At 40.4% G+C, this 16123-nt stretch overlaps 1 protein-coding gene across 8 annotated transcripts in view; it reads right to left on the reverse strand.

The window, feature by feature from the left end:
* bcas3 (BCAS3 microtubule associated cell migration factor) overlaps positions 1–16123 on the reverse strand; it is a 403546-nt gene that overhangs the window by 235172 nt on the left and 152251 nt on the right. For 6 of the 8 annotated variants that reach the window (XM_061781698.1, XM_061781697.1, XM_061781693.1 and 3 more), the window contains 2 exons: positions 10208–10404; positions 8373–8470 (listed from right to left, as the gene is read on the reverse strand). In XM_061781698.1, coding sequence (XP_061637682.1) covers positions 8373–8470; positions 10208–10404 — 295 coding nt within the window. Of the gene's footprint in view, positions 1–5614; positions 5635–6608; positions 6985–8372; positions 8471–10207; positions 10405–16123 lie in introns of those variants that run through there. The other 2 variants (XM_061781701.1, XM_061781696.1) reach the window with 2 other exon arrangements.

Here is a 16123-nt window from a genome sequence, read left to right on the forward strand (position 1 = left end):
TATTTTGATTGTAGAAGAATATTATTATTATTTTTTTTTAATGATTGTATTATTCTCATTTATGTTTGTGAACAGTGCTTTCTTGCAGCTGCGGCGATTGTGAAGGCACGACTTAAAGTTGGGAAATGATCAATCTCTTGAGTTGGCTGCTGATGTTCATATATTTATTTCTTTGTTTTTCTTTTGTTTTGTTCTTCTTATCTTAATGAATGTATTTATTTTGGATGCTGCACTGTGGTGTTAGGAACTTCTCTCGTGCTGTGTAATGTTTTTTTGGTTGTTTTATGTCAGTTTATTTACTTAGGGTAGCAATAGATGGATCTGGGGGTCTTTGGAGTCTCTGAGCTTGAGTATCCCCGCCCCCTCTTTTGCCCCCTCTTGCCCCCTTGACGCCCCAATATTCCACCTTGACTGGCCGCCTATTACATGCCCTGCTCTATTTAACGCAGTACACAACATCTTAGAAAAAACAAAACAACAAAATATTTTTTATGCATCACATTCACTCAAATAATTAAAATAAAACACTACACATTTCTAAATAAATATGACACATATTGTAGATCGGACAGGTTGGGCAAATGACACAAAACGTATGGTGCCGAGTTGTGGTTGTGGTTGGTGGGGAGGTGGGTGGTGCACTCCCTCCCCTCTCAACTTAAGTATGGTAAAGGCGCTGGCCTATGACCTAAGATTAATTATTTCACTAGTTGGACAAAAAAAACCAAAAAAAACTTCTTTTTAAAACTGAAATTCTTTTTTGATGTGTAATCTTTTTTTGTTATTATTGCCAATATTATTATTACTGTTATTATTAGTCCTACTACTGTTATGATTTGTATCGTAATTCTTTCTGTCAGATACCCATCGTCACATTCACAATTTGTTCATTTCATTTTTTTGTCTGTAAAAAGATGTCGAAAAAATAAAATAATAAATAAAATAAAAGAGATCCCTGATTTTCTGTCTCGGGAATCTACTCATACATGCACCACGAGACTGAGGCAGGGCAACACAGACCAAAACATGGCTGTGAAACAGTAGAGGACAGTGGCAAGAATATGGCCAACGTCAGGAACGGAGTGTCGGGGTTATTTCCTCCACAAAAGGCCACTGGGTAGTCTCGCAAGAATTCAATCAACCTCTTTACACCCTCCCAGAAAAAAAGAGCAAAGTCATTCAGAAACTTTTTCCAGTATTTCATCCATGTTTTTTCCATAATAAAACGAGTTTTGACAATTTATTCGAACCCTTTCCATGCTTTTCCCCCTCAAATTAACAAGGCCTAATATGAGTATAAACACATTCCCCTTGTTATGATTACAATTTTCTTTTACGCCACCAGTTTTTCAAAGGTTTTCTCTAATTTCCAACATTAAATTTCCCACCAACACAAAATTTTTCCAAGCTGAATGACAAATTGGCCATTGAAAGACAAACTTACATTTTGTCTTTGTGGGAACTGGAGTAAATGTCTAAAGTTTGTGTAAACGGTTAAACAGTGAATGTAGTGTAGTATACAGAATACTACGTGCGTGTGTGTGTGTGTGTGTGTGAGAGAGTGCGCGCGTGTGTGTGTGTGCGTGTGCACGTGCGTGCATCACTGCAGATGGCGTCCCATCACCTCAGGGAAGGCAGCGATAAGCAGAGTGTATGGGGTGAGATAAGATGGCAATAGACACTGGGGAGACTGACCGACTCTAAGTGAGTCAATAAGGGGAGAATTACAGCTTTATGGCCTTGTTTGGGCTAACAAGTTCCAGAGAAAATAAAGATTGTATACAGTATGGCATAGCCACATTAAAGTTATAAAAAAATAAATAAAAAAAACTATGAAATTAATTTTGTGTGTCAATGGTTACAATTCTGTAACAAATAAACATGCAACCCGTACTGAGAAATGAATGGTTTTCTAATATTGAAACCATGACCCAATTCCAGTCTAAATATTATTTTAATATGATTTATTCAATGTTGGTTATGATTTGTTTTGGCATATAAGGCATATTTTGCCACACGCAGCTGTGTTCTGCTCAGTGTGAGATAAAAGATTTGTGTGAGATACTAAGTGGCGCCATGGCTGCGGCAGAACACAACACTGAAGCCTCCTTATCCACACATATTGATAAGCATCGCGTCCATTACTTGGCATGGGTCTGTCCTCCATTCTGGGAGAGGAAGGTCAAAAGGAAAGTGGTCGTAGAGGGAGAAATCACTTCCACTAATCCCTCACTATAGTGTAGTTCATTTATTGTGAATTCAGTGCATCGTATATTTTTTTCTATTGCAGCTACTCATTTGCACATCTCTGATACAGTCAGCTTTATAGGTTAAATTTAAGAAGTGCAATTGGGCTCTTGTTCTTAGCAGAAAAAGCAACCTTACTGAGTATATATACAACGCATATATTTGGTAATACACTCATACACATTGAGGGTGCCAAGGACATGACCAGGAAGTAACTGTTTAAAACAGAAGAGTTCATGCTAGGATGAAGGGCAAAGTTGACAAGACAGTGGTGAGGCCAGCCATGATGTACGGATTAGAGACAGTGGCACTGAAGAGATCCCTAACGTAGCCCCGTCGCTTAATACATTTAACATTAACATCCGTAAACTAATTAGATAATTGTAGGAGCGTTTCCTAATTAATACAAGATGGACTAGCGGCTCAACTGTTGTCGCCGATGTTACGTGTGCTTCGCGGTTCCGCTGGGGCCGCAACCCGCAGCACTGCAACGCGAAAATACAAAAGACCAGTGCAACAAGTACGACACTGGCTGATCTGATGAGCAAAAATGTTGCTTTAACGTAAGAGTAGCAATAGAGGATGTCTCCTCCAGAGGTGGGTAGAGTAGCCAAATATTGGACTCAAGTAAGAGTAATGTTACTTGACAATAATGTGACTCAAGTAAAAGTCAAAAGTAGTGTAGCCCGGTGGTAATTCGGTGTACTAAAATCTCGCAGACCTTAAAGGGTTGATATAAACTCCTTCATCACCCTTCTATATATTATTTAATACAAGTGCATTCATTGTGGCGTAAAATTTTGGCAACAAAGAGAAGAGAATTGCTGTTAGTAAATACATGGAGTCACTCTCTTTAAAAAGAGAAGACCAAGTCCGAAACCTTGGTGTTCTGATAGATTCCGACCTGACTTTCAACAGTCATATCAAACCAATTACTAAAACTGCCTTCTACCATCTGAAGAACATATCCAGAGTGAAGGCTTGCATGTGTGAAGCAGACCAGAAGCTCATCCATCCGTTTATCTCAAGTAGACTTGACAATTGTAATGGTCTTCTGACTGGACTCCCTAAAAAGAGCATTAAACAGCTGCAGCTCATTAAGAATGCTGCAGCTCAGGTTCTGACCAGAACAAAGAGGTCAGAGCATATTACTCCAATTCTAAAGTCTTTACACTGGCTTCCAGTCAGCTTTAGAATATATTTAAAAGTTCTGCCGCTGGTCTATAAATCACGAAACGGTTTACGTCCTGAATACATGAATGAAATGCTAATGGTATATAAACCCAGTAGGGCTCTGAGATCGACCGACTCAGGTCAAATAGTGGCACACAGAGTCCAAAGCAAACATGGTGAAGCAGCTTTTAGCTATTATGCTGCACACAAATGGAAGAAGTTGCCAACAGAAGTGACGTCAGCCCCAAGTGCGCATGTTTTTAAGTCCAGGTTAAAAACTCTTCTTTTTTCCTCATGCTTTTTAGAGCATTTCCACTTTTAAATGACATTTCTTGCACTGTGTGCTCTTTTAATTGTATTTCATTGTATTTTATTTTTTTCTCTTTGTTTTTGTTTATCAGCTGTTTTTTTCTTTGTTTTAAATGCTTTTACTGATGTAAAGCACATTGAGTTACCTTGTGTGTGAAATGCGCTATATAAATAAATTTGCTTTGCTTTGCTTTGTTATTAGCACATTCCTAACACTATTCATTCATTTTTTTCTGTTATTTCTGTTATTTTACACCTGTGTTTTAACATATGCATTCATATTTCTATTTTTGAGTGAATTAGTTTGAGCTAAACATGGTATTGTGTACACTTGAAGTTTGTTCCATCATTAATGCCGTGGCTCTCCCGTCTCCCCCCAGTGTAATCTGTTGCGACATGCACATTCTTGAAGAGATACAGTACAGTACATGCAGGTAAATGCAGGTGTGTAGTTGTTTCTCATGTCTTCATTAATAGCTATCATACCAAAAAAAACAAAAAAACAACAACAACAACAAAAAGAATATAACACTTTGAGCTGCTCTGTGTGTGTTGTTTGATGAGTTATAATTTACAATAATGTCGGTGCTAATCTTATTAGCATGTCCAAGCAGGTCCCATTTCTGGTCACTTATTGATATTACAGTTGATTGACTGCATATCAATACACCAACATTGAGCAGGACCCGGCGATGTGACAAGGTCGCAAATGCACATTGCAATGACGATGCTCAAACAATATATTGTACGGCCCTAATTCAAACTCGTTAAATCGGACTCAGTAAAACAGTTGCCTCCATTTAAACCTCAAATAAAGTTTAGATGTTTGAATTGGGGGCGGCACGGTCACCGACTGGTTGGAACATCTGCCTTACATTTCTGAGGACCCAAGTTCAAATCTGGCCTCGCCTGTGTAAAGTTTGCATCTTCTCCCCGTGCCTTCGTGGGTTTTCTCCGGTTTCCTCCCACATTCCAAAAACCATGCATGGTAGGTTGATTGAAGACTCTAGATTGCCCATAGGTGTAAATGTGAGTGCGAATGGTTTTTTGTTTATATGTGCCCAGAAATTGGCTGGCGACCAGTTCAGGGTGTACCCCGCCTCTTGCCCTTGTCAGCTGGGATAGGCTCCAGCACGCCTGCGACCCTAGTGAGGATAAGCAGTGCGGAAATGGATGGATGGTACTCACATCTTACAGTATAAGCCATGGTGTGCAGTCAGTTTACACAAGGTCAGAGGGATTTCATTATCAGAATCAGAAAGAGCTTTGGCCAAGTACGTTACAAGACACACAAGGAATTTGTCTCCAGGCCAATGATAGCAGTCAGGAGAAGGGTACAAAAAGAATTGCCAAGGCCATTTATTATCCCAGTGAATACAGTCATCATGAAGTAGAGAACATATGGCACAACAATGACATTACCAAGAACTGGATGTCTCTCCAAAACTGACGAAAAGACGACAATAAAACTGATCAGGGAGCCTGTCAGGAGGCCGAAGCGACATTGAAGGATGTGCAGAATTTTTTTGCAAATACTGGTTGTTTAATACGTGTGACAACAATCTCCCGTCTGCTTGATGTGTCTGGGCTATGGGATAGGGTGGCAAGATGGAAGCCTTATCTTATAAAGAATAAAAAACTCACTTGAAATCCACCAAACGCATGAGAGGAAATGTGTTAGGATCCAATGAAACCAAGGTTAACTTTTTGTCCACAAATCCAAAAGGTATGTTTGGCGCAAATATAACACTGCTCATCATCAAAAGAATACCATACCCGCAGCGAAGCATGGTAGTGGCAGCATCATCCTTTAGGGCTGTTTTTCTTTCAGCTGTAACTGGGGCCTTAGTCAAGGTGAGGTGAATTATGAGGAGTCCCATAAAACCGTTGCACAAAACTTTTAGCCTAAAGCAAAAATAAAATGTCAGTGAAAGCCTACTTGAACATCTGAACTTTATTTGGTATTAACCAGAGACAATTTAATGGTGGCTGGTGTGTGCTCTTTTAACATGAGTTTGAATGTGAATGGTTGAATTTGAACACCACCACATCCTCGTTATAAGCACATGCGCACACTTATTTCAGTTGCGTATTTTTACTTCCTGTCCTAAAAAATGTTTTAACTGAATTGTGCAAGATATACTGTAGATCATATTATTGGTGAAAAAAAGGTTTGAAAAGATTTATGTTGCCAATAATTTTGTATCACAAAAAAATGGCATTTGAACAGAGGTGTGTAGACATTTTATATCTAATGTGTCATTTATTATTATTATTATTAGTAGTAGTATTCTAATTAATATCATTATTATTAGTAGTATTATTACTTCACATGGGCTCACCACCTGTAGCAGTGGGCTAGGGTGTTGGGTGCATTGTGAGCTAGGCAATAGAAGGGAAGCGATCTGATTCCCGGCTCCAGAAGCTAGCTCTGGAAAGTCACCTCTCAAGCAGGAAAAGAGCCTGAGCTGGTGTACAAGGTCGAGGGGTTCCGACTAGATCAGGGGTCGGCAACCTTTAATACTCAAAGAGCCATTAGGACCGTCTCCCAAAGAAAAACAGACAAATCAACAAAAACACTGGAGCCACAAAAAGTGAGGATCACACTGCATATATACAGTGAGTACGTTATGTATTCAGACCCCCTTCAATTTTTCACTCTTTGTTATATTAGCCATTTTATAGCAGCCATTTTCTAAAATCATTTAAGCTCATTTTTTTCCTCATTAATGTACACACAGCACCCTATATTAACAGAAAAAAACGGATTTGTTGAATTTTTTGCAGATTTATTAAAAAAGAACAACTGAAATATCACACAGCCATAAGTATTCACACCCTTTGCTCAGTATTTAGTAGAAGCACCCTTTTGAGGTAATACCGCCATGAGTCTTTTTGGGAATGATGCAACAAGTTTTTCACACCTGGATTTGGGAATCCTCTACCATTCCTCCTTGCAGATCCTCTCCAGTTCTGTCAGGTTGGATGGTGAACATTGGTGGACAGCCATTTTCAAGTCTCTCCAGAGATGCTCAATTGGGTTTAAGTCAGGGCTCTGGATGGGCCATTCAAGAACAGTCACAGAGTTGTTCTGAAGCTACTCGTTCGTTATTTTAGCTGTGTGCTTAGGGTCATTGTCTTGTTGGAACTGTCTGAGGTTCTGAACACTCTGGAGAAGGTTTTCGTCCAGGATATCCCTGCACTTGGCCACATTCATCTTTCCTTCGATTGCAACCAGTCGTCCTGTCCCTGCAGCTGAAAAAAAAGAAAAAACACAGCATGATGCTGCCACCACCATGCTTCACTGTTGGGATTGTATTGGGCAGATGATGATCAGTGCCTGGCTTTCTCCACACATACCGCTTAGAATTAAGACCAAAAAGTTCTATCTTGGTCTCATCAGACCAGAGAATCTTATTTCTCACCGTCTTGGAGTCCTTCAGGTGTTTTTTAGCAAACTCCATGTTGGCTTCCATGTGTCTTGCACTGAGGAGAGGCTTCCATCGGGCCACTCTGCCATAAAGCCCCAACTGGTGGAGGGCTGCAGTGATGGTTGACTTTCTAGAACAGTGATCTTTGGGTTCTTCTTTACCTCTGTCACCAAGGCTCTTCTACCCCGATTGCTCAGTTTGGCCGGACGGCCAGCTCTAGGAAGGGTTCTGGTCGTCCCAAACGTCTTCCATTTAAGGATTATGGACGCCACTGTGCTCTGAGGAACCTTAACTGCAGCAGAAAATGTTTTGTAACCTTGGCCAGATCTGTGCCTTGCCACAATTCTGTCTCTGAGCTCTTCAGGCAGTTCCTTAGACCTCATGATTCTCATTTGCTCTGACATGCACTGTGAGCTGTAAGGTCTTATATAGACAGGTGTGTGGCTTTCCTAATCAAGTCCTATCAGTATAATCGAACACAGTTGGACTCCAATGAAGGTGGAGAACCATCTCAAGGATGATCAGAAGAAATGGACAGCACCCGAGTTAAATATATGAGTGTCACAAGCAAAGGGTCTGAATACTTATGGCTGTGTGATATTTCAGTTTTTCTTTTTTAATAAATCTGCAAAAGTTTCAACAATTCTGTTTTTTTTCTGTCAATATGGGGTACTGTGTGTACATTAATGAGGAAAAAAAATAACTTAAATGATTTTAGAAAATGGCTGCAATATAACAAAGAGTGAAACATTTAAGGGGGTCTGAATACTTTCCATACCCAGTGTGTGCGTATATATATATATATATATATATATATATATATATATATATTCTTTTTTTCTGTATGTATTAAAAAAAAGTAGTGTTGCATTTATGACATCAATGAACTGCTAAAGAGAACACAACATTTGATTTCTGCTTACCGTCTAACAAAATCATTTTGAACATTGAAGAAAGATGCTGGAAGCTAAAACAGCTAATGTCTATTTGAGTCCTCCTAGTATTTATGAAATTCAAACCAAACTTCATCCATTGGGTCCATCCAAAGAAAATAAGTCTGATACAACCTCTGCTCTCAATTCATATGATAACAAAAAAACAACAACAAAAAAAGCTCACAATATATTAACAACAAAAAGGCATCTGACCTGACAAACGTTTTTGTTGTTTTTTTCAGCAAGGGGAAATAAACAAAAAAAAGCATTTTCCTACCTGGACCTGCATCCATGATGTTAGTCTGTCCTTGACGATCAGCTAACAGCCGTGATGACCCAGGCATGCTGACAGGATCCGAACGCAAGGGCTGCATCCTAAAAATGCCAAATATGCACATTGTTGGAAACAGATTCACGTGTGCATACACAGTTAAGACCTAAATTACCATACACTGACCACATTTTTAGTGTGTGGTGTATTCAAGAGGGCATCCAGACTGCTGTAAAATACAAAAAAGAAAAAGTAGTAGAAGATGCAGATAAGCTAGACTGACTGTTAGCTTTTCTGGTAACATCACAGTGGCAAAAGTCCTCAGCTTGTAATCTTGATTTTACCGAATGCCTTGGCGGACAGTGCAAAAACGGCAAGGCTGCCTCACGTGTCTGAGGTTGGCGGTTCGAGTGCAGGCTCCGGCATTCCTGTGTGGAGTTTGCATGCTCTCCCTTAGCTTGTGAGGGGTTTCTCTCGGTACTCCGGTTCCCCCCCCCACATTCCAAAAACATGTTAGGTTCATTGCGTGTCCTTGGGCGTGAATGTGAGTGTGAATGGTTGCTTATCTATATGTGCCCTGCAATCGGCTGGCGACCAGTCTAGGGTGTACCCCACATTTCGCCAAAAACCAGCGAGGATAGCCTCCAGCAGACCCTTGACACGTGATTGATGACAATAGAAGATTAATGGATAGATGGCAGAAACCTGGCAGAAATCTATAGAAATAAAGTGTTGCATATTGATATTTATCTGTTTCCTAATTATTGTGAGAAATCATTAACATGATCAATGTCTTTACATGAATGAATACTATTAATTTGTAATTTGGGCAAATTTGTTATTTCCGATTGTATAAAACTGTGGCCCTTCACATGAATCAGTACCCCAAAAAGTAGCTCTCACTTCCAAAAAGGTTGGCGACCCTGGAATTGTGTACAATAACACTCTTCAATTTCTGAAATCTGGTAAAACTTCAGGTCTTGTATCGTTCCCTTTCATGTCAAAAGAATGAAGTGGCTCGACATTTCAATTGCATATGTTGAACATGTTTAACATTTACAGTTGTCGGCCCTCACCTAAGCATATCAGGGAGAAAGAAAAAACATTCTAAACACACCCCCATCACAGGATAATCAATCAAGATAATCCCTGGAGACCAATTATAGGCCCTTTGCTGATTTTGGTCAGAAGGAGGTAATTGAGCTCAAAATGAGCCAAATATCTTTTTCTATGTGTACCAAGCTAAATTGATTCATCAACTGTGACAAGAGAGATCGAGTCTTGAGTTGTCAAAGGACGTTTCTCAACATGTGTTGGTGATGAGTCATTCATGTGATACTCAACATGCAACTTAACCTTTTATTTGGACGAATTCTGAGGAAGTTCTTTTTTTTCCCCAATCGCTGAAGGAGAGGATTTTGAAGTTCAGGACACTCGAATCACATCCAAACCTAAACGGTTTTCTCTCATTCGGAAGTTAGTTGCCATGACAATGTATTGACTATATTGGATGTTCTCATTTGACATATTAAACTGTGCAGTAAAGAGAAGGGCTAGCAACCAACATTTGTGTGGTCTTGTCAAAGATTGTTTGAAAAATATTACAATCAAAAAGAGGAAAAGCCTGTCTGATACCTTGTTGTTGTCAAACATGTTAATACAATACATTTCTCAATTTCTTTCCATATTTCTATGACTGTTAATATATTTATGTTTTTTTTAATGACATAAGGGTGTTATTTTTCAGTGGAAAGCACTGTAGATATTGACGTCAAAAAGTTGGGTTGCAAGAACACGCTAATCAACTATAGACAGTGGCATAATATTTATTTTAACAATACCTCAGGCTATGTAAGTCCAGGTCATCTGTGTCAAAATCCAGAAGAGGCTGCTGTGCATCAGATGGGCTCTGAGACTGAAGCACTGAGGAGGAAGATGAAATGACTGTAGTCTGGCCTGAGGGATGAATGGTCTTAAACTGAAATTGGGGTCCCATCCACAGCCGACGATGCGGACCTGTATGAGTTACAATCTCCACCTGGATAAAAAAGTCAATAATGTTAGAATAGAGGACCTCTTAAAACGCTCTACTGTATACGACAAAATCATCAGGAGGAAAAGTTTGTTCAGGCTAAAAAGAGAGTTCAGGATACAGGCTACACACAATTTCAAACACAAACCAACAAAACAAAGTTTGGTTAAAACTCATTCACTGCCAGCCCTCCCAGTTAACATGGATATTTGACTTTGACTAAATCCGTCAATGAGTTTTAAGAACAGGCGGCGAGAAACATAGTGGTTCCAAATACTTTAGTAATTAACGTGACAAGGTGGTTTAGTATCAATACACTGTACACTAAAACCAGCCACAACATTTGAATCACTTGCGCAACTCATAAGATTCGATACAAGAGCTGTATCAAAAATTGTGCCTTTAAAAATATGATAATGCTTAATTTTGAATGACACAACCAATGAGGAAATTGTAGACCACTGCAAACTACACCTGCTTTAATAAACATTGTTAAATACAACTCAAATCAATGCACTTTTACATTGTGACAGAATTCATCTACAGATGAAGAAACAGCATCAGGAACAACTAAGTAAGGGGTTCATAATTTTGCTCAAAGATACTTTGAAGCACACCCAAAACCTTCCGATTGTTTTCTTGACAAAGAGTTTGATGATGATGTCCAACGTTGTCTTTATATTTATGAAAACACTTCTTCTGTGGCAGTAAGGATGAATTGAGGCGTACTGGGAGAATAATATCGCACGTGCACAGGTTTATCATTCCTAGGAACTTAGGTGGCATGAAAGTTGGCTGAAAATATTTTGTGACAATTAAAAAATAAAAAATAAAAAAGACTGTCCAGCCATCTAACTGAGCAGCTGCCAGTGAAATCACTGAAGCTAGATGGTAAATCCAGATGCTACAATTCTGAGTTAGCTTCAGCAGAGGCTTCCATACAGCTAGCTTTGGCAGGATTAAGAACAGAGTTTAACATTTTACATGATACATTACATGGGCCTTATGGCAGTTATTTAAAAGAATATAAAAAAACTATATGACCTTTTCCCTGAAGGTGTCGTGATGTTTACGCCAGGACACCTGTAGTTTTTCGTTTTTTCATTTGAGCTCTTCTCTTCTGAATTCCCGTCGAACAATATGAGTAAGTCCATTAAACTACAGCTCAGCTTAGGTTTAGAGTAGCTAGTTTCTTAGGGGAGCAGCAGTGCTAAGGATATTCTGACAGGTAGAAAGAAATATGGAGTCCGACTCATCGATATCACACAAGCAGAGAGTCCCGAGTCAGCCATGATGACGTCATGAAATGCAGCTCTGAAATGTTCTAAAGTGGATGCCAAAAATGGGCAGTTGGACCAGAATTGATGTGTGGAGCCATGTGCCCACTTATCTGAGCTATTCTGATGCCTGACATAGTAAATGAAAACCTATGGACAGAGCAAATAGTGGTGGCCCACTGAAATACATAACGTTGCATAACGTTAAAGACTGTAGTGACTATGGCCCAGTTGTTACGCCAACCCCAAGAACTGACAAACTGTTGCCTCTTGAAGCTCACCCAGCCAGAATACTTCCACAAGACACAGGAAACCTGGTTCATATCATCTGACACCATAAAACTTCATGACTTGCACAGCATGATTGGGGAAGGAAGTGATTGATGACTGTTGAACAATGGAACACAATCACCCCCCAGTGGTGATTAGAGACACTGCCTGTGGACATTGAAATCCCACGTTTCTAACAAACAAACCTCCAGGAATATTTTAAAAGTATGCCTTGATGTCTGTGTCATTAATTTGTCAGTTTACAGGTTCGGCTACGAGACGTTGAGGACTGTCCTCTTGATTTGAAGCCAAACAGTATGAAATCAAGGTCAAGGTCAAGGTGCTATTATTGTCAATTCTTCAATATGCGTAACACATGCAGAGGGTTGAAATTACGGTACTCAAGGGCCCGCGGTGCTACAAAGAGTAGCATACATATAGGTTGAGTCTGGTGTGTGTGTGTGTGTGTGTGCATGTGCGTGGATGTGTTGGCACTGCTCATCACCTGTCCAATACAGTCCCAAGAGTGAAGTATGGTGGTGGCAGCATCATGCTGTGGGTGTGTTTTTTAGCTGCAGGGACAGGACGACTGGTTGCAATCAAAGGAAAGATGAATGCGGCCAAGTACAGGGATATCCTGGACGAAAACCTTCTCTGGAGTGCTGAGGACCTCAGACTGGGCCGAAGACAAGACAAGACAATGACCCTAACCACACAGCTAAAATAACGAAGGAGTGGCTTCAGAACAACTCCGTGACTATTCTTGAAGGGCCCAGCCAGAGCCCTGACTTAAACCCAATGGAGCATCTCTGGAAAGACCTGAAAATGGCTAACGTTCACCATCCAACCTGACAGAACTGGAGAGGATCTGCAAGGAGGAATGGCAGATGATCCCCAAAATCCAGGTGTAAAAAAATTATTCCCAAAAAGACTCATGGCTGTATTAGCTCAAAAGGGTGCTTCTACTAAATACTGAGCAAAGGGTCTGAATGCTTATGGCTGTGTGATATTTCAGTTTTTCTTTTTAATAAATCTGCAAAAATTTCAACAATTCCATTTTTTTCTGTCAATATGGGGTGCTGTGTGTACATTAATGAGGGGGAAAAAATTAACTTAAAATTATTTATATTGCAAATGGCTGCAATATAACAAAGAGTGAACATTTTAATGGGGTCTGAATACTTTCGGTACCCACTGTAGTTGATTTGCCAAGACTAAAGTTTAGACAATCAGTCTATATGCTTGATCCATGACTAAGAGTACAAAGTTAGGAGTATTTTAGATTAATATGTGATTTTTAAAACTGTTTTTTTACGTGCCAACTTGTAGACTAAATTCAAGCCGATGGGCATGTTCTTCTCCGCTTCCCTGGTCCGTAAGACACACCCCCTGGGTATTTAACCCTTCGACTTCCGCCTTCTCGCATTCTTGTCTTCTTGGCTCTCTTTGTTGTCCGAACGTGTGGACAACAACTTTCTTTTTGCACCTTTTTTGTTTTTACTTTTTGTGCAGCTTCCTCCTCAACTAAACCTGCTTCTTTTCCTCCTGAGATGCTCGGAGACAGACCATACTGAGGTCCAACTGAACTACGGTCGTGAGTAGAGCATGGCGATCGTTGCCAGAATGTACAAAATCAGAGCCTAATAATTTTGGGGTAAAATACCAGGCTCACACAAGTTCCAACTTTGTACCAGCTCAACACGCCGTAACCTATTCACGCCACAACACAATGTCCTATTTTTCTTTACGTATGCTCATTTTCCTTTCTATTACCATTATTAGTTTCTTTCCATAGTTAAGCCCCTCTGCACTGGTTTCCCTGTAGTTTCCCTTTTAGATTTAATTACATTTTCTGTGAAATGCCACTTCCTGTTTTGTTTTGTGTGTGTTTAATATTGAAACCGCTGTAATCGAGAACTCGTATTACATAAATGTAGCAGCCTTTTAGATAACAGAGATTGATCGAGGTTTTTCGTCGCATTTCCTAAAGTTTAAATGTATGAAAAGAGACGTGGTGTCCCTTTACGAGACAAAGATAGTTCGATTATAACAAACGTATGTCAAACTAAATAAACCGGAAGCGAATGCAGGCGTTCGCTTCCGGCATATTCTTTTCCAAAATTAATTACGCTTTTGTCCAAAATGAATATACGCTACAAGACATACATTGCATAATGAGAAAGACAAAAATAGCTTCAAAAATCATGTGAAACTCTACAGATACAAGTGATTCATTAAACCCATTACACACTTGTCTTTGTACAATCGGAATAACGGTAAAGACATACAGTGGGTACGGAAAGTATTTAGAGCCCCTTAAATTTTTCACTCTTTGTTATATTTCAGCCATTTGCTAAAACTTTTTTTTTCCTCATTAATGTACACACAGCACCCCATATTGACAAAGAAAAAAAAAAAAAAGAAAAAGAAAGGGAATTGTTGAACATTGTAGTGGAGCGGCTGGAGCTGTGGTGCGTCCGACACGACCTGGAGCTGAACACTGTAGAGATGATCGTGGACTTCAGGAAGCATCCTGCTGCCCCTCACGCTGTCCAACTGCCCTGTGTCAACCATTGAAACCTTCAAGTTCCTGGGAATTACAGTCTGTCAAGACCTGAAGTGGGCGATCAACATCAACTCCGTCCTCAAAAAGGCCAAGCACAGGATGTACTTCCTGCGGCTTCTGAGGAAGCACAGCCTGCAACAGGAGTTGTTGAGGCAGTTCTACACAACAGTCATCGAATCAGTCCTGTGTTCATCCATCACAGTCTGGTTTGGTGCTGCCGCAAAAACGACAAACTCCGATTGCGACAATCAGGAATGCCGGAAAAATCGTCGGTACCCCCCTACCTACCAAGGAGGACTTGCACGCTGCCAGAACTAAGACAAGAACATGCAAAATCCTCTTGGACCCTCAACATCCTGGTCATTACCTCTTCCAGCTCCTTCCCTCAGGTAGGCGCTACCGCACAATGCAAACTAAAACCAGCAGACATTCCAACAGCTTCTTCCCTCTTGCAATTAAACTGCTAGAGGCTAAGTGACTCTCCGTAGTAGGTTTTTATGTTTTCATGTCTCAAAAGTATTTATTGTCAAATGGCTGTCTATTGTCATACAAGAGTAGCTCCAACTACTGGAGACAAATTCCTTTTGTGTTTTTGACATATTTGGCAAATAAAGAGGATTCTGAGTCTGATTCTGTACATCAGGAAAATCTTTATATTTAATTACCATAATTAATTTGAGCTAATTTACTTATAAAACAACAGGTATGGAGGTATTTTTTGGATAAAAAGTTACTGAATCAATTTCAAGCCACTGAACTGTTTCAGATCGTATCATTGTAAATGAACCATTATCTTCCTTCAATGAAATCGACAAACATGAATTGTTGCCACAAGGAATCGTTACACCCCGAGGTGGTACACGTGAAATTTTATGGAAAAGAAAATAATAAAATTCTGTGTAGCAGCCTGGAATATTTTTTTTTTTGGGGGGGGGGGGGGGGGCAGGGGGCAAACTATACTATCATTTATTGCTACATAAACAAAGTTATGTTTTATTTTATAAGAGGTAAGAACCTGGGACACCTGTGGCCGGGGCCGGCTACACAGCGAGGAAAGAGGGGGCACGGCACCCTGAAACAAACGCCGGGCCCCCTCAAATCTGTGCAATCCCGCATGCTTCCTCGAGTCTTCTCCGTTGCCTGCTGTGTGATCTACTGTCTGCAGTGAGACCGTAAATTTGGCCACGTCATTTAATGTTTCAGGAAATATCCATCCATCCATTTTCTGAGCCGCTTCTCCTCACTTGGGTCGCGAGCGTGCTGGAGCCTATCCCAGCTGTCATCGGGCAGGAGGCGGGGTACACCCTGAACTGGTTGCCAGCCAATCGCAGGGCACATAGAAACAAACAACCATTCGCACTCACAGTCATGCCTACGGGCAATTTAGAGTCTCCAATTAATGCATGTTTTTGGGATGTGGGAGGAAACCGGAGTGCCCGGAGAAAACCCACGCAGGCACGGGGAGAACATGCAAACTCCACACAGGCGGGGCCGGGGATTGAACCCGGGTCCTCAGAACTGTGAGGCTGACGCTCTAACCAGTCGGCCACCGTGCCGCCGTTTCAGGAAATATTTTAATCTTTATAATTTAAGCGCCTTAAACAGTTATTCC

This window comes from Phyllopteryx taeniolatus, chromosome 8 (genome assembly GCF_024500385.1).
Source record: "Phyllopteryx taeniolatus isolate TA_2022b chromosome 8, UOR_Ptae_1.2, whole genome shotgun sequence".
Lineage (NCBI taxonomy): Eukaryota > Metazoa > Chordata > Actinopteri > Syngnathiformes > Syngnathidae > Phyllopteryx > Phyllopteryx taeniolatus.